This window comes from Polyergus mexicanus, unplaced genomic scaffold (assembly GCF_030449975.1).
Source record: "Polyergus mexicanus isolate NDT 795.1 unplaced genomic scaffold, iyPolMexi1.0 SCAF_20, whole genome shotgun sequence".
Classification (NCBI taxonomy): Eukaryota; Metazoa; Arthropoda; class Insecta; order Hymenoptera; family Formicidae; genus Polyergus; species Polyergus mexicanus.
The window spans coordinates 2,182,415-2,202,608 of NW_027223340.1; the positions used below are offsets into that span (position 1 = coordinate 2,182,415).

The 20,194-nt window shown below is 34.0% G+C and overlaps 1 protein-coding gene across 1 annotated transcript; it reads left to right on the forward strand.

Annotated features, from left to right (window-relative positions):
* The first annotated feature begins 1,328 nt into the window (after window positions 1–1,328).
* Window positions 1,329–19,783, forward strand: LOC138941650 (uncharacterized). Its single transcript, XM_070311492.1, has 10 exons — window positions 1,329–1,621; window positions 4,008–4,266; window positions 4,357–4,419; window positions 4,907–5,110; window positions 5,281–5,602; window positions 5,677–5,821; window positions 7,484–7,560; window positions 18,670–18,885; window positions 19,389–19,496; window positions 19,674–19,783. The coding sequence occupies exons 1-10, from the start codon at window positions 1,329–1,331 to the stop codon at window positions 19,781–19,783; spliced, it is 1,797 nt and encodes a 598-aa protein (XP_070167593.1).
* Window positions 19,784–20,194: the final 411 nt, after the last annotated feature.

The following is a 20,194-nucleotide window of genomic DNA, read 5'->3' on the forward strand; positions in this document are numbered from 1 at the left end:
TGCTCATGTTATATCTCCAACTAACTTATAATTGGAAAGAAGATATATCAAAATACTTTGCAAAGAATAGCATCATTCTTCACTAAATATATTTTTGCCTGTCTACGTTTTGTTATCAAAGTAAGTAATAAAGTACTGGTGGTACGAGAAATTTTATATTTGTTACATATTAATGTGTTTAATTTGAGTATTAAATAAATATATACATTTTCATAAACACAGTATCTTTTTTTTAGAAAATTAATTTAATTGTATATTTTGTTATATGAAATATTTAATCAGCATGTGACTGTCTCTGTTAATATGGCTTTCTAGACATGTTAATAAATTTATAGAATAAATTGCACAAAATTAAACGCAATATGACTCTGTGATTATTCAATACTATATACTGCAATACGAATTCTGCTTATGTGCAAAAAAGTTGTATACTTCAAATTTTACTGTGAGTACTTTCCAGCTACGGAACACAGTGATACACTGTGTGACACAGTTATACAATATCGATTTATAGCTGGTACGCTGTTTCCAATCTATATGTTCAATATGTGTCTATATCAACGATTTGTAATAATAATTTAAACTCGCAGAAGGTATTTTCGCTGTAAAAGTTAGTATTATCCAACAAAAATTTTTTATGAGTTATTAACTTCTTTATCAAATATGTAGAGAAGAGATTAAAAACTAATCAAATTATGTAAATTAAGTAAAATACAGTTACAATTTTATTTTATTAACAGAATTTATAAGTTTTATTAATCAATTGAGTGACGACACAGTCGAACACATCATTTTAGCTGTGTACGAGTGTATTGACTTGTGTCATAGTTGGAAAGCATTGAGTTGTACACTGTGTTACACAGTATCACCTGTGTACGTTGCTGGAAAGCACTCTGTATTTTATGTATTGCACTATTTTCAAAAAAGAATTGTTTATTTGTAATTCTATGGAAGAATTATGTGTAAAAATTCCTAAAAGAAATAATAACAGTTAACAATTGCATTTAAAAAAAACATTGAAGATTGAACATTTACATATTCTGCATGATTGAAATGTTCTTTTATATCATGATAAATGTAAATACAAATAGTAATGAATGCTAAAAACTATTCTGAACAGAATGCAATCATTATGCTTCATTAATGATAGTAAGGATATTTATGCCATTAATGAATGTTGTGACATTCTAAGAATTTATAAGGAATGTTTATAGATGTTGCAAAACTATTAAAGATTTCAACATAAACTAATTCTCCACAAATTTTTATTTTATTTTTCCAAGTTATATTTTTAATATTAATATTTTATTTTTTTTATTATTTTCCAGATGGAAGAAATATGTGGAAATAAAACTGGTACCATTATTTATGTTTACAATGATTATACTTACAACAAGGATTCTCGAAATCCGAATATTTTACGATGTAATACTCGTCGATCTTCGAAATGTTCTGGCACTCTTAAAGTTGATAAGGATGGCAAAATACATTTAGTTCAAGATCATACTCATATTGAGATAAAATGGAAAGTAAGACAGTCTATCATGAAACAAGAAATGTTGCAACTTTGTCGAAATACAACTTTACCATTGAAAGAAATATTCGATAGTGTCTGCAGAAAGTAAGTATTTTGCTAGTTTTTTTAGCATATATTATCAAATCATTGTATGTCCACCTATTGTGGTGAACATATAATGTTCCAAAATTTGTAAAGTGTGACAGTGCCCCGAAAAGTCATAACATCATAACTTGTGAGCCACGACAATTTTCCGAAAAATCATATAATTTTCCAACATCTATAAACACTACTATGCACTTATTAATGGAATGATTCTCCATTCTTCTACGTTGCGACTATCCACCATCAATCCTGATTACTCAATTGGACTATTTACATCATAATTGATATAAATCGAAAGTTGCTGGGTATTTACTACATAATAAATCGGTACTTCCACATTTCTTTATACATATGCACACACACACGCGTCCTACACACACATACACACACGGGCGCGCGCGCACGCACGCACGCACGTACACATGTATATATTACATATTAATACATGTATAATTAATACAACATACATACACGCATATATCGGAATTATGATTTTTCGGGATGTAGTTCTATTTTTCAAGTTCCGGCACATTTTTTCGGATCATTACATGCCCACTTTTGTTGTGACTAAAACAATGATTAAAATAGAATAATGGTGTAAGAATAATAGAATATAAGTTTTTCAAACAATCTTTTCAAATAATCAATATATTTTTATGAGCTTTAAGTTTTAAATACAATGTAGATTATATCTTGTCGTTTTGCAATTTTAAATATCTTTATAAAATATATATACATATAATATAAATGATTTATTAATAGATTTTGTTTGTAAGATTTTTTTATCTGAAGAAGCACATAATATTAATATTTGTAATACTGTGAAAAAGTTTATAACACTTTATTTTTTTGTTTTATTTGATTAGTTGAAAAGTACTTAAACAAAGTGTTCAAGATTGAAACGTTGAATTTAGTCGATAAATTTAAACGGTAAATTCAACCGGCAAATCTGAACGGTAAAAGCCGAAATCAAAACACGAGCGAGAATAAACATCGCCGATCGGAGTGTGATCGCATGATCATAACAAAGAAAAAATGTGACAAACACCTAGATTCTCGAACGTTCGGTGTCAAAAATATCCTATTATGAAAATCGGTCGATCGCGACTCTTTACCGTCGTTAGTCAGTCAGTCCTCGACGACGATTCAAGCTGATCGAAACTCGCCAGTATATTTCGCTCTGCGTCATCTTCGCTCGTGTCGTTTATGCCTGTGTCGTTAGGTTCGCGCATTTCTTGTCGTTTAATTCGCTCGTGTCATATACGCTTTCGTCATTCTCGTTGTAAATTCTTAACTGACATTCTCGCATACGATCGAGCATAGAACTCAGTGTGAAAGACACCTCATTTTCTTTATTATTACCTGCTTTATACTTAGTGATTTTGTGATTGTTAAGAATGTAGAGTCCGAGAGTCGATGCTCGTTAACCGTATCACGAATGTCCTCTGCCTCGCGCTAAACCATCCGGCGTCCGCGTGTAAGATTTCCGTTTTTGCGAGGACTTCTAGCAAGAAGCTCTTCAAAATTTCCGAAACGCGGAGAAAGGCAGTTCGTCAAAGGATATTGAGAAGATTTCCGATCGGAGTCGCAGAATACGTGTCGTTGCTCGCTCCTATAGTTATTCAATAAACGATAATTTAAAACAACTTCACGCGAGTATCCTCTTAAGCCTCCTTATCCTCTAGTGGATCTATGGATTCGCGTTACACGCCGCTTCACGCTCAATTCTGAGCGCATCTCAAATCAAAGATTCGGGCGATCCCGTCGGGGTCGACTCCCGAACACATAAATAAAAAATCCTTATTTACACATCAAAGTAGAAAACAAAAATCGATTGCTAATACAATTGTATTGAATGTTTGTACAATGTTTTGTGCTATTGTTTCTTTTTTTGATAAATAGCATGATTAAACCATGACATTCTATTTCTTATATAAATATATGTGTGTATTCTACAAAGAAATTAAATAAAACGTTAAGAATCAAATATTATGATTTTTTTACAGAACAAAAATTAGCCTACGAATAATTATGCTATAAATCATTTCTTACAAAGTTAATGAGAACAAATAAAAGAATATTTGAAGATATATTGTACATTTTAGCGGTTACAGAAAAAAAAAATTATTTAATATTGAGAGTTTATTTATCGTTTAAGAATGTGGTACTATCTTTCATAAATAAAAAACAAAATAATTTAAATACATATTTGCGATATTCTACCATATGATGTCTATGCTATCTGTTTAATTTATTTTTGAATTTCATATGCTCCCATTTAATTTTAGATATGAATTGTATATATCACTCTTTGTCCAGATATCTTTCAATTCTGTAATAATTTATGATTGTTGCTTGTAGCTTATATTTGTTGCTTGTAATACAGATATCCTGAAACAGCCGCAACATTGTCATACACAACATTGAAAACTACATTGTACCGTGAAAGAATCAAACTTCGCCCAAGTTTACCAAAAGATATGGAGACTCTTGCTGTGAATTTATCAACGTATGGACCTCTTGAAAGATTTTACAAAGGAAATGTGACCTGCAACGATGGAAAGAAAGCATTAATATTTACAAGTAATGAGCTGTTGCAAGAATTACAAAAATCAACAGAACTTTATGTGGATGGCACATTTAATGTAAGTTTTTATATCTTACAATATAATATATTATTATTTTTATATACTAAAAAATAAAAGTGATACATTTAAATAATGTGAATCTTTTAGATTGTGCCACGTGTACCATTAATGAATCAAATGTATACACTGCATACCCGATATGTGAATGTAGTAAGTATTGAAAGTTTATAGTAACATAGCATGTATTGTCAGCTGCAGTTTATTACAGTTACATGTATAAATATTATTCAATAAACAGCACAAAAGAGAGCATGGAAAAATTATAATAAGGAATTTATTTCATTTTTTTCTATCAACTGCTTATTATAATATAATATTATTTTAACAAGTATTGATTTCATTCTTTTAAAAAATGGACATAGAAAATATCAAGTTAATTCAAAAAGAAAATCTAATTTCATATATATTTTATATGTACATTGTGAAATTAGAAATTATGTAAAAATAAAATTCTTTTGATTTCTTATAATGAATTTATATATGCCTTTTAAATGGCTGCTTTTTTTAAGTAATAGTGAAATCATGAAATTCAAACAACACCAATAATTCTTTATATCTCATACTCTTATATATTTAAATACATCGTTTAATAAATTGTTTTAATAAAAGGGATACTGTAGTCCGTTATATTTTGCAGGGTGTTGCTATGATGTTTATCTTGTGTGAAAGTCGTTCTAGTAATATGTACAAAGCTATTTGGAATAAAATTATAGAATTAGTGCCAATGCTTCAACAAAATTTAAAGTTTATAATGAGCGACTATGAGATGGCAGCCATGAAGGTGATGAATGAACAATTTCCAGCAGCAGAGGCACACGGATGCTGGTTTCACTATAATCAAGTATTATAATTTTATATAATAATTTACTTTTTATGTTTTGTATTCTATAATATTTACATAAATCAATCATTATAATACATAATACATTATGATTGTAAATGTTTTGTAACCCCAAGGGGAACAATAAAGATTATTATTTTAATACATAATACATAAATATTCATTTACAGGCACTTTTGCGTCACTGGCGGCGATTAGGATTAATGGATGCACCAAGAAACATTTTATCAATGACTATGACTATGGCATTGGTTCCTTCTGATTATTTTGAAAAAGCACTTTCTTTTATACAACTCGAAGTTGATCAAATTTCTCATGAATATCCTGCTGTTAATGATTTTTTAACATACGTACGCAAGACTTGGTTACCATTAGCATCAAAAGTCAGTGTTTATGATTGTCCTGTGAGAACAAATAATATAACAGAAAGTTTCCATAACGTAGCAGGAAGAAAATTCGGCAAAACTCATGAAAACGTTTGGAGTTTCTTAGGTAATGTTGCTATTAACACTATTTTTTATTTTATATTAAAATGAACAAACTAATAGCAAATATTCTACTTATAGATAATCTACGAAAATTGATAATTGATGAAGAACTAAAACTAAAACGTCTCAAAACAACTGAAACAGGTGGGCATCGTACAAGTATTAAAAACAAAAACCGAGATAATAAAATACTGGAAAATCAAAAAAATTTTGCAGCAGGCAGGTTAGTCAATATATATACACTATATTACTTTATCTTTTTTCTGCCAAGAAGGAGACTTGTTTTATATTTTTGTGTTACCATATTCATTTATCCATATCTTAATTTTTCATCTACATTTTTTATATAATATTACCTTATTATTTAATATTTGCTAATCTACATAGACAATCTCTTAATAAACTCATTATTATCTTTTTATTTTAATTTATTTAAATAAAAATATAATTATTTATTTTATTTGAATTTGCGCTGTTTTATCTTTTTTATTCTTAATATATCCATAAATTTAAACTTCTGTAACTTCTTTCTTTGCCTTTTTAGCTTGAGTTTTGGCCAAAGTTTTCTTAACATTTTTCTCTCCATTTGCACTTTCATCTTTTGTTATTAATTCCCAGCAAGTTGAATGAATAATAAATTAAAATAATTTCTTCAAGTATGATAAATAATGTTATTTAAAATTGTTTTACTACCCATACTTTGCTTGCAAAAAAATTGTTTATATAGAAATTAAATAATTTTATTGAAACGAAGATTGAAGTAAAAAACTAAATGCAAATATTTTTGAATAAAAGTAATTTCACGAAAAATGTTTAGATAAAAGATATATAGACAAGAGAAACATTATATATATTTTTGTATGTTATTGAACCGATAAACATATTACGTTTAAAATTTATATATATAACATTTATATTATATAAAATTTACCATATCAAAATATACACTATTAAATATTAATTTGATTTTGACTTTATCCCCGATAGTTAAAATTTTACGAATTAATATTATGGAATGGACTTACTGACATTTCTTTACATAAATGTACTTTTCTCGTAACGTTGCTTATAAAAGTACTTAAAATAAAGAAGTAAATTCTTTACGAAATAATTCGCATTTTTTGCGAATTATATGTGTAATATGTATAATATATTTAGTAATGTAATATTTCAAATAGTAAATATTCCAAAGTATGATTTTTAGTGACCGTGTTTCGTGTATAGATTCCATACTTTTTAGTGATTTTATTTTAAAATTGTTTTTTTAAACGAAAAAAGTTGGCTCATATAAGCAAAAAGCTTTATTTACAAAAAATTTAATTATTTATTGTAATTTTTTTGCAAATTATTTTTTTTATAAATAGTATTTTTTGTAAATTATTTTTGTATTATTTATATCTATTGATTTTTATCATTATTTTATTTATGAAAGCATCGTAAAAAGCAAAGCTACTGAAAAATTAATAATTTATGTGAGTTTTCGTTTAAAAAAACAAATTTAAAATAAAATCGCTAAAAAGTATGGAATTTACACACGAAACACGGTCACTGAAAATCATACTTTGAGATATTTACTATTTGAAATATTAAATTACACATTTTATGTAAAGAAATATCATAAGAAATCGATTTGTCTAAAAAAATAGATATGTGTGATTTAATTTATAAAATTGTTCTTAGAGTGATTTATGGTAAACGTTAATTAATATCAATATTCCCCATGACCCTTTAGAATAACTTTTGTTAAAAACAACGAAATATGAAGATATTTATATTAATTTTCATTTTTAGCATTTTACATTTGTAATGCAAATTTTAATATTGCTTTGCTTCTCGTATTTCTATATATAATACTTAACAAAACTGTATTTTTCATTTCTTGTAGACTACATCTCAACGATTTCTTACGTTTCTTCAGCGACAGATGTGGAAATATTCTGAAGGATAAATTACTTTCTAAAGGTATATATATTATCAATAATGAATAAAATTTGGTATTTGAGGCTTTCGCGGGGTAGAGAAATATTTATTTTGATTTTCGGTATAGCGCTGCGTCCTTCGTGAGTTTGTTTCCGTTTCATGAGCATTTCAGTTCACTTTATCAGGGAGGAGAGCAATCTGATACTCTATACTCTATCTATAGTATCAGTTATACTGCTCATTAGTTATTAATAATAGAAGTTTCAATGTTCATATTAGCAATGTCACCTCCGGTGAGCTTGACCTTGACATGACTTTGTTATTAAGGTCTTGTCTCTGAATAATATTCAAAAGCCGATATATCGACTATCAGTCACTCAACAATTTAACATGTGTTATATTGCATTTACATTGTTGAATGAGAAATATAATATATATGTAATATGTAACTGACTCATTGTCAGTGTTTACTGAGAAGGTTTTATGCGTCTCTCATTGTTTACTACAAACTTATTAATAAAAGAAATTTCATAAATGAAGCGTACATTTCCGATACTATCTATATTTAGAATACACAGTGATCATTTAGATATTTAAAAGATATATACTGTTTATTGAAAAATTAAAAAGTATATGCGCGTGAGCGGGATGGAAGGCTTTCGGTCCAATCCCTCAAAAAATCTAACTTTATCCCACTTTATCCTTATTACATTTATTGATTTGTTGAAAAAATTATACATTTACTGTACGTATATTTTAACGACCAACCAACCAATCAATATAATGTAACAAGGATAGGGTGGATTAGGATTAGGTTTTTTGTAGAAGGAGGTTGGCGCTCCACCCTGCTCACGCACATGTATTTTTTAATTTTTTAATAAATAGTACGTATTTTTTAAGTGACCAAACAATTACTGTGTACTTAAATGTACCGTATCAAAAATGTACGCTTCATTTATGAAATTTTTTTTGTTAATAACTCGGTAAAACTGCATAATAACGGACCCAGCTCCAATAATCTTGACCTTGACATATGTTGTCAAGGTCATGACCCTGAGTAATCTGCAAAAGATTTTAACCGTCGCTCGTTTTTTTATTAAAAAGTTATTAACAAAAAAAGTTAACTAAATAAAACGTAATTTTTCTGATACTATGTACATAAACTTTCCTTAAATATATCCATTAAATATGTTCAAAATCGAAACGTTGAATTTAATCGATCGAATTCAACGGCAAGTTTCGCTGACAAATTCAAACGACAAAGAAACGACATCAAAACACGAGCGAGGGTAAACACCGTCGATCAGCCGATCAGCGCGTGAACGCGTGATATTCGAAATGAAAAACTGTGACAAACAGCTGGATCTCGAAGGTTCGACGTCGAAAAAATCTTGTTGTTCCCATCGGCAGAGCGCGAGTTTCCGCGGTCGGTCGATTTAGTCTGCGTCTAACGACGTTTCGAGCCGGTCGACGTTCATCGAGCTCGATCAACTTTCTTTCTCTATTCTCGCTCGTATCGGAGTTACAGTGGCTTACTCGTCTCAAAATCAAATTGGCTCGCATCCGATCGCGCACATATTCTCACGGCGGTCAATTCGGGAAAACCTCACGCTGTATTATTTTCTCTTTTCGTGCTAAGACATTGTGAAAGTTAATTGTTTGGAGTCGAGAGTTATCCGCATCGCAAATGTCCTCTGCCTTGCGCTAAATTCCATCCAGCGTTCGCGGTCAAGATTTCCGTTATCGCGAGAGTTTCTAGCAAGAAGCTCTTAATCAAAATTTCCGAACCGCGCAAAAGGGCAGTAATTAACAGGACAATCAAGATATCCGTCGGAACCGCGGAATACGTGCCGTCGCTCGCTCCTATTCTTCTAAATAAAACGAAATCAAAATAATCTGCATTCGAATCTTGTCTATCAACACCTTATCCTCCAGCAAATCCACTGATCGTTACACATCGCTTCTCGCTCATCTCTGAGCGTCTCTATACAATTTCGGGCGATCTGTCGTCGAGGTCGACTCCCGAACAATGTCCATTAAATATATCCAATTTTCCTTAAATATATCCATTATTATGCAGTTTCACAAATAACTCTTTAATAAATAGTGAGAGATGCATAAAATCTTTGAATATTGAACTCAGGGATAAGAAGTGGTTCCGCTAATGTGAACATTCACTAAAACTTCTTTTATTAATAACTTTTTAATAAACAATGAATGACAGGAACAAGATCTTAATAACATCAAGGTTAAACTCATCGGAGCTGACTTTTATCAATATTTAACTTTGAAACTTGCCATTTTCACGTTTTGTGCCCATTGAGATTTTTAATCAGAAACATAACAACTATAACACATCACAAATTCAAGCAAATTGACCGAAAACATTTGTTCTTATAAGAATCATGTGTGAAGTTCTTTTTCAAATATAAGTTTCATAACTTGTATAAAAACTACATCTGATTTAGGTTCAACTAAATAGATATATACAAAAAAACTTTAGTTTACGTCTTGTAGAGATATTATATTATTAAAATATTGAACACACACACACACGCACGCACGCGCGCACACACGAACACACACACATACAAGGTGTCTCTTGTCTCACAACCTCTGTACAATACTTTAATAGTATATTCTAGAGATAAAATACAATCAAAAATTCTAATACAAAAATTTTGAGGCTGCGATAGTTTATGAATTATAAGCGATCAAAGTTTGCTAATGATATTGCGTGGAGCTTGCGCGCTCAGATCCGTAAACACATACACGCGTACCGATCTCTGTCATCTGTTATTGATTTTACAAATCAGGTAATATTGATTTTTACTGCACATTTTATTATTACAGCTGATTTTATTATTTCTTATGTGTATGAATTGTTGTGCCTCCGGAGAGGCACGGTAGTTGGGATCGTTTGCCGGAAGGAATTTGGGAATTCGGGCTCCGCCTGAGAACTTTATTTAAATAATTCGGACACTTTCCACATTAAATAAATAGATTAATATCAGATTTATTTGTGGTTTGGTTTATTTACAATGTTCCCGCACTTTCGCTCGCGTCGCGTATCACGATAACGGTTATCTTAACGTGCGCGTGTCTAGAGTCGAGTTTCGGTCTCGAGACTCGCCTCTCGCTTCTTCGTGTATATTTCTGCCGACTGCGTGGCTATTCAATATTATAATAATTATTGATACTTGTTTTGACACTCGCGGTTGATAGAGATATTACTCGCGTAAAGGAATAAAGATTGCCCGCGTAATATTAATTAATGATCAAGACTGCCCGCGTAATATTAATGGTAAAGACTGCCCGCGTAATATTTATGGTAAAGACTGCCCGCCGTTCGTTAGCGGTGGGCCTTTTTATTAACTCCCCTTGGTTTCCCAGGAGGGGATCGTTTAGCGACAAGACCATGCGTCGTGTCGCTCGATTTTGCGGCAAGATCCGGATGCAAGCTAAGGAGTTCTAAGTAGGACTTCTTTGCTTGCATTTTCGCAATTTCCTTTCTGCTTTTCGGTAGGACTTCTACGTTGCATTTTCGCAACATCCTTATTCCGCGTGCCTTGGTTTCCGCGTTTTCGTAATGGGTGATTGCGCGGTCGCTTGGGCTTCGCGCGTGGCTCGCGTTGTCAGCGCTTCGTTCGGTCAACGTTCGTAACGTGATCTGTATTCGCGTTACACGTTGAGCAATATCTTATTGTATAAAATAATATCTCTCTAAAATAATATGTATCTAATAATTCGTATATAGCCTTCTCGGGCTATAACATCCCTCCCCCGTAAAAAAAAGAAAAACGGAGGTGTAAAAGTGACGTTTTTCGCAAAACAAACTTATTTTAAAAATTATTTTTTCTTATTCTAATGTACAACATTTTTCCCGTATACAATATGAGATATAATCGTTTCTTATTATTCCTATACTTATCTAAAATCGTGTACTTAGACTTCGTTTTAGTATGGGTTTTGGGAATCTGTAGGACATACGTGGTTCGTCTTCTTCGTATATCCTGACTGACGGTCGTTTTGTATATTTCTTTTTATTTTTTACAATTATATAAATTATTAATATTATTATAATTATTGTGGTTATTCCACTCGTCGCCATAGGATATACGAATTGTTTTTTCGTAAAGAATTTGTCATTATTGTCCTGTAAATCATTGTTTATATCTTTCAATTTACTTCTTATTCTAATTTTCTATAAATTGTTTTAATTTATTTGTATGCATGCGAACCGCTTTTCTTCCTTTCTTAATTGTATAATTCACGTCCGAATTTTTCTCGATTATTACGTACGGTCCGGTCCATAGGGATTCAAGTTTCTTAGATCGTCCGCGTCGGAGCGTCTCGTCGTGTACTAATACCTTGTCTCCGACTTTAAATTTTATTTCTCTAGTATTTTTGTCGTATTGTTTTTTGGCTTTGAATTTTTCTTCTTTGATATGCTCTTTTGCGAGCTGATTCGTTGCCCTTAGTCTTTCTTTCAATTCTTGCGCGTAATCGTCATAATTATATGTTGGTTTAGGCGGTCTCGTCAGTGACGTAGGTAAATCCGCTTGGTGCCCGTAGACTAATTCGAAGGGTGTATACCCCGTAGCTGTATGCGGCGTCGTGTTATACGTAAACATTGCGAACGGTATCCATTCGTCCCAGTCTGTCTGGTCTTCGTTTATGTAGTGTCTTAAATATTCCGCTAATGTTCGATGCGATCGTTCTAACGCGCCATTACTTTCCGGATGATAGGCAGTTGTCTGTATTTTATTTATTTTTAGTAATTTACATGTATTTTTAAATATTTCGCTGAGGAAATTTGTGCCTTGATCCGTTAAAATTTTTTCCGGTATTCCGTGTTCAAGTACAATTTTTGTAACAAATTCCTTGCTAACCGTGTTCGCTTCTTGATTTGGAATCGGTATCGCTTTGCTGAATTTCGTTAAATTGTCTTGGAATGTTAAGAGATATTTATTTCCGTTTGTTGTAACTGTTAACGGTCCTACAATATCTAACGCGCATTTTTCAAAAGGTTTAGTAGGCGTATCCGTAATTATTAACGGTACTTTATTTTTTCGCGATAATTTATTTTTCTGGCACAATTCGCATTTTGCGATGTATTTTTCTACATCTTTCGTTATTCCTGGCCAATTATAATTTAGGCGGATTCTTTTTATCGTGCGTTCAACTCCTTGATGTCCTCCTGTAGGTGCATCATGATATTCATATAATATCTGTTTCTTGTCTTCCTCTGTGTATATTTTTTCTTCGTCGGAGTTTGTTTCTTCTTCTATTGCGAGGATTTCTCGTTCTTCCTCTTCTGTTTTATGCGCTTCTCTTGTTACATTGCGGCTCAGTGCATCGGCGTTCGCGTTCGCTCGTTCGGCCTTATGAATGATTTCATAATCATATTCTTCGAGTTTTAATCTCCATCGGATTAATCTTGATCCGGGATCATTCACATTAAATAACCAGATTAATGGTTTGTGGTCGGTTACGATTTTAAATTTCGTACCGTATATGTATGGCCTAAAATGTTTTACAGCCCATACAATTGCTAGTAATTCCTTCTCTGTTGTATTGTAATTATGCTCCGCTCGCGATAAAACTCTGCTGGCGTAAGCAATTGGTCGGTCATTACTTACTTTTCCTTGTGACAATACTGCTCCGATTGCATAGTCGGAAGCATCAGTGGTCACTATGAATTCTTGATTGAAATCTGGATACGTTAGCACTGGCGCCGTCATTAATTTTTCTTTTAATATTTCAAAAGCATTTTGCTGTTCCATTGTCCACTCGAATTTTTCCGTTTTCTTTGTTAATTTCGTTAGTGGCTTGGCTATTTTTGAAAAATCTTCTATGAATTTTCTGTAGTATCCGGCTAGTCCTATGAAAGATTGTATATCTTTTACTTTCTTCGGCGTCGGAAATTCTTTTATCGCGGTTAGCTTTGACGGGTCCGGAGATATTCCATTCTCCGAAATAATGTGACCTAGATAAATTACTTCTTTGCGCAAAAACTCGCATTTATCTGGTTGCAATTTTAGATTATTTTCTCGGAGTCTCTGTAGTACTTCCTTGAGTCTTCTATTGTGGTCCTCTAGGCTCGATCCGTATATGACGATGTCGTCTAAATAAACTAGACATTTAAGTCCTTGCATTCCTGTTAAAATTGAATTCATCAATCTCTGGAATATTGCTGGCGCATTTTTCAATCCAAACGACATTCTATTAAATTCATAGTGTCCGTAGGGCGTTGAAAAAGCTGTCTTTTGTTTATCTTGCTCAGCCATCGGTATCTGATGATATCCTGACGCTAAGTCTAGTGTAGTAAAATATTTAGCGTTTCCTAGCTGGTCCAGTATATCGGTGATATTGGGCAGTGGAAATGAATCGCCTATTGTTAAATCGTTTAGCTTCCGAAAATCTACTACTACTCGGAGTTTAGGTTTTCCGGATGCGTCGGCCTTTTTTGGTACCACCAATAAGGGTGCGTTCCATTGACTCGCGCTTGTTCGGATTATGCCATTTTTTAGCATTTCTTGCACTTGTTTATTTACTTCCGTTTTGTGCTTTTCGGGAAGGCGATACGGTCTCGTGTTCACCGGCGAGGTGTCGGCGCGCGTGTTTATCTCGTGCTCTACCGTCGCGGTGCACGTCAGTGGTTCTCCGTCCAACTGAAATGTATCGTAATATTCTTCGCATATCCGTAGGAGTGCCTGTTTTTCTTCCGTATTTAAATGTTGCGTGCGTAGTAGTTGTCATATTTGTCCGTGTCTCGAGTTAGTATACTTAAAATTTTTTCTTGCTTGTATCGTGTGTATTTTGGATTCGATTTCGCGTTCTATGTCTTCGAGTGTGACGTTCGGCGTTTGTATCTCGACTTCCGTATCGGTTGTATTTATGATACTAACGGGACAAGTATAATCCTTCGGTTCTACTAAGCAGTTTCCAAGGTAGATTCCTGGAGCTGTTTCCTCTGCTCGTACTATTCCTATCCGATTTTGCTTTGTTATCGCTTTTACGATGGTCTCGCTGCGCGGTTTTAGAATTGTTTTGTTAAGCGAATGGAATTTTAGTACGGCGTTTCCTATTTTTAATTGACTTTTATTATAATCGCAAGATACCGAATGTTGTCGAAGGAAATCAATTCCTAGTATTCCTTCATATTCGATCGGAATGTCGTCCTTTACCACGTAAAATGCATGTTTTACCTTATGGTTTCCTATCTTGATTGTGGCGTGCATTTTTCCGATGGTATGTATTTTATACCAGTGAGCGCGATTTTATCTTCGTGTATCAATGCGTCGTCCTTTAAATGTTTCAATTTTATTAGTGAGATGGTCGATCCTGAATCGTACAACATCTGTATTTTTTCGTTTTTCACTTGTCGCATTGGTAATGTTATTAGCAATAAGTCCGTCTTTTTCTTCGCGCGTGGCATATCTTTAATATGCGTAACGCGATACTCAGATGCAGGTCGCGGTTGTCTCTTTCTCGCTTCTTCCTGCTCGTCTTCGCTGCTGCTACTTGCGCTATCGGCGTTTCGGTTTTGTTGTCGCGGTTTCTTTCGATCGCGTATATTTTCGTTGCGCGTTTTTTGCTGATTTTCGACTTTTAGTTTATTTGTATTGTTTTTCGGTTTTCCTTTTAGACTCCAGCATTCGTCGCGGCTGTGTCCTGTTCTTTTGCAATGCGAGCAGTATTTATTTATCGCGTTTATTCGCGAGGGTTTTTCCGGCTTCGGGAGCGCGTATCGGCTGCTACGGCAATCGCGTCCGAAATGTCCGTTTTTTCCGCATTTAAAGCATTGCGGTGTCGGATTTCGACTATTTCGCGAGTAACTTAATTCGGTTTTATTTTTATTAGCAAAACCACTTGTTCTCGCTGTTCCCGGTCTGAGTTTTTCTTCGGCGCTCGCGCCCGTTATCGCTTCTTGGAGCGTCGTATATCGCTGCGCGCGTACGAGCACTTGTAATTCGTCGTGTAACCCGATTTGGAAATTTATTAATGCCTGCGCCTGGATTGTCTGTTGAATCGTGCGTTTGGATAATGCGGAATGCTCTTGTCCTTCGATCATCGAATCGTATAATTTCATCGCTAGTAGATCAACGCGTTGTCCGAAAGAGTACGCAGTTTCATTCGGCTTTTGTTTTAGCGAGTTGAATTCGATCTGTAAATGTGTCGTGCTTTGTTTCGACTGGTAACAAGTCTCGAGTTGCTGCTTTAATTCGTCGAACGTTTGTATATCTCGCGTCTCAAAGTCCTGCATCGCTTTCCCTTTTAATTTTGTAAATAAGATTGCTTGAATTAACGATTCTTCGTCTGTGGGGTTTATGTTCTGAACAGCGTATTTGCACGCGTTTAAAAATTCTTGCAGTTTATGTCGCGAGGTTCCGTCGAACTCGGGGATCATCATTCTCGCTTCCTTTAACGGTAGATAATTCGGGGCGACGCTTCGTCGATTTCTGATATCGCGTCCCGTTCGCCCATATGTTGTTTCAAACGCATTATTATCGTTTTCCCTGTTAATGTCTGTATGGCGGGGTAATTGCGCGTCCGCGCTCTCTAATCGCGTTACTCGTATGTTTAACGAATGGATGTCCGCGCGTATTTCATTTAAAATGTGGATTATCTGTGTATAATCTCCTTTTTCTTCGCGGTTTCTCTCGTGGGGCGGTGTGTGATCCGCCTCCACTATATTTCGGTCCATTTGGTGAATGGATCGTCGCATTCTTTCTATTTCCTCGTCTACCGCGCTTTGTGGCAGGTTCGCGGGAGTGTTTTCTCGCGGATTTCGCGATTCGGCCATATTACTTTCTTGTTGGCTATAAATTTCTTCCGGATCGAATAGATCGCTTTCGTAGGAAGTTAATGAAAATTCGCGCCGTAGGGATACTCTACTTGGAGTTCTACTAATATACGGTCGCGTACGTCTAGTCTCGCGTTGAGTGTCGTCAGTGGGGTCAGTCGTATTACGCGGGAATAGGCTTTCGTCAAAATTGTTAAACGGAAATTCGCGTTCTGTGACGACGTTTTCCGGTAACTCGGGCTCGCTTTCGCTCGAGTATTGAGTTTCTAAGTTTTTTCGCACGTTATAAGAATTTTCTCGCGGTGCTAAACTTAATTTAATCGCTCGTCGGGCTGGTTCACTCAGTAACCACGATCGGTTCGCTATCGGTTTCGGTATATTAGAACCTTCCGACATTCACGCTATTATATTTATTAAATTTTTTCGGACTTACAATAGTATAACGGCTCGCATGATCGCTCGCTGTGTCAGTAGGTTGCTGACGCTGCAGTCCTTCGCTCGGCGGCTGATACGGCTGACGATGCTCGTCGTACAGCGGTCGTTGTCCGGCGTCGGTGCGTTGTCTGTAGAGTTATCGTAGGTCGCGATGCTTGGCGGCTCACGTTTCTGCTACAGCTGTTGTGGCGATGCTCGTTCTGTTGTCCGTGCGGTGTCTTCCGTTGATTGTAGTTTCCGTCAGCTTACGTTTTACGTGTGCTGGCGTGCCTGTCCTGTTTACACTCTGGGTGCTTTGCAGGTCTTGGGGAAGGCTTAGCTGCTGCTTCCGTCCGTCAACTTCAATTGAATTGATTGTTGGCGTGCCCGCTTTTTAACACAACCGTGTCTTTTGCAGGTCTTGCTTAGTTCTGGCGATGCCTCGGCAGATCCCACCGCTGCCACCAAATTATGTTGTCTCGGCAGATCCCACCGCTGCCACCAAATTATGTTGTGCCTCCGGAGAGGCACGGTAGTTGGGATCGTTTGCCGGAAGGAATTTGGGAATTCGGGCTCCGCCTGAGAACTTTATTTAAATAATTCGGACACTTTCCACATTAAATAAATAGATTAATATCAGATTTATTTGTGGTTTGGTTTATTTACAATGTTCCCGCACTTTCGCTCGCGTCGCGTATCACGATAACGGTTATCTTAACGTGCGCGTGTCTAGAGTCGAGTTTCGGTCTCGAGACTCGCCTCTCGCTTCTTCGTGTATATTTCTGCCGACTGCGTGGCTATTCAATATTATAATAATTATTGATACTTGTTTTGACACTCGCGGTTGATAGAGATATTACTCGCGTAAAGGAATAAAGATTGCCCGCGTAATATTAATTAATGATCAAGACTGCCCGCGTAATATTAATGGTAAAGACTGCCCGCGTAATATTTATGGTAAAGACTGCCCGCCGTTCGTTAGCGGTGGGCCTTTTTATTAACTCCCCTTGGTTTCCCAGGAGGGGATCGTTTAGCGACAAGACCATGCGTCGTGTCGCTCGATTTTGCGGCAAGATCCGGATGCAAGCTAAGGAGTTCTAAGTAGGACTTCTTTGCTTGCATTTTCGCAATTTCCTTTCTGCTTTTCGGTAGGACTTCTACGTTGCATTTTCGCAACATCCTTATTCCGCGTGCCTTGGTTTCCGCGTTTTCGTAATGGGTGATTGCGCGGTCGCTTGGGCTTCGCGCGTGGCTCGCGTTGTCAGCGCTTCGTTCGGTCAACGTTCGTAACGTAATCTGTATTCGCGTTACACGTTGAGCAATATCTTATTGTATAAAATAATATCTCTCTAAAATAATATGTATCTAATAATTCGTATATAGCCTTCTCGGGCTATAACAGAATATTATGTACGACGGTCAGCTGATATTAAGGAACTATAAATATTGTATATAAAATATTTAATTTGTTCTTAAATAACACTTTAAATGGTTGATGAATTATTATATTTAAATAGAAATATAAACTTAATATTTTCACACATTTAAGAAACGAAGTTTACTTTTTTTGATCGCGCAGAGAAGTTTTGTGGAAATTAATTTATTTATTTTATCTGTCTGCAATAACAAATGACAAATTAGTACGTGTGTAAATACAGTTACGAGCCTGAGGGCGCGAATTCTACCCAATATTATTGGCAAACTTTGATCACTTATAACTCACAAACTATTGTAGCTTCGATATTTTTGTATTAAGGTTTTTTTACTCCATTTTGCCTCTAGAATACGCTATTAAAATATTGTACGGAAGTTGTGAGACACCCTGTATATATATACATATATACATATATAATAAAAATGTTAAATCTTGCTTTTTATGCACAATATATTTTTTACTAGATATTAATATATTAATTGCATTTTTGCAGAAAATAACAGCCATATACATAATTCAATATCTGATGAAGAATGTGATTATGTGTCTTCTGAAACAAAATCAAACATAGTACACAATATAGAATATGACGCAAAAATTAATATAAAAAGGAAAACACTATTAAAAGAATTATTAAATTGCGAGAAAAAAAATAATTCACGCGTAAAATGCCACAAAAGAAAACAGGAACTATTAAACATTGATAAGGGTAAGCATGTAAATTTCAATATTATATTTACAAGCGTCACATTCTTTAAATAAAATGAAATTAGATGATACACCACATTAAGTTTATTTTTATTATTTTTACAACTGAATAACATTACATATTATGTAAATTTATAACAATTTCTATTGTTTATATTTTGGATTTGCGTAATATAATTTCTATTGTCTCTTTTTTGGATTCGGTGTTTGATTTTTGCTTACTTTATAATATTTACGTTCTCGTACATATTTTGTCAAAACTTACGGTGGATTATGAAGTTATATACATATTAACATTGAATATATCATTATTTGCATCCTTATAAACACAAATCATGAAACAAACTTTTTCATATATTATATAAAATGTTTGCATTTTTTAATATTAAAAATAAATCTCTCAATTATTGTAATACAAATTCCAGATTTCACTTTTCTTTTAAATATATATCGCTATATTACTATAATAAATATTTTTAAAAATTGTACTATATTTGTTGATAGAAAATTTTAATGGAGGACATGAGAACGCACCGAAACAAAATAATAATTTCCCTAAGTTACCAGAATTATATGTGGTTGTACAAAAACTTAATGAAGCACCAAAGAACGGTACTGTCAACATAGATGAACCATCAAAGAAACATTGCAAAAGAAGAATTTAATTACAGTAAGATAATTTTACTACAGCATTCTACTGCTGCAGAATTAAAATAAAATAAGAGATTCAAGTTAATCTCAATCATATCTCTATATACAATATTATTAATTTTTGTCATTTCCCTACAGACGATGAATTGATATACGAGGTGCTTGAATATTTATATTTAATTGACAATAGTGAGTGCCTCTTCAGAAGACCTTCCGTTCCATACTGTGAATTGGAACCTGGAGGATAATCAAACTACTTAAGAAGAAAAATCTTTCATAGACGTTTGTACGGTGTGACTTGTTAACGAGCGCACATACGTCTTCATACCCTGCGGTCATCTCGCTTGTTGTTCCCCATGTATCGAACGTTTCGAAGCCAATCGATGTCCGATATGCAATGTAAAATGTGAAAACTATGTAAGAGTCAGAAAACCATAAAACATGATTCAAACATATCTTTACGTAAAAACAGACTTAAGTCTAAGAGTTAAAAAAACGCCGTATATTACTTTATGAGAAAAAAATTATTTTGTGATAGAGATAGAGTGAGATGCAATTTTATTTACTTTCGAAAGATAATTTGATATTTATATAATTTAGTTACGCGTCTTCTTACGGGCGGAGTTAATAACTTACTTTTAATAACTAGTTAAAAACTG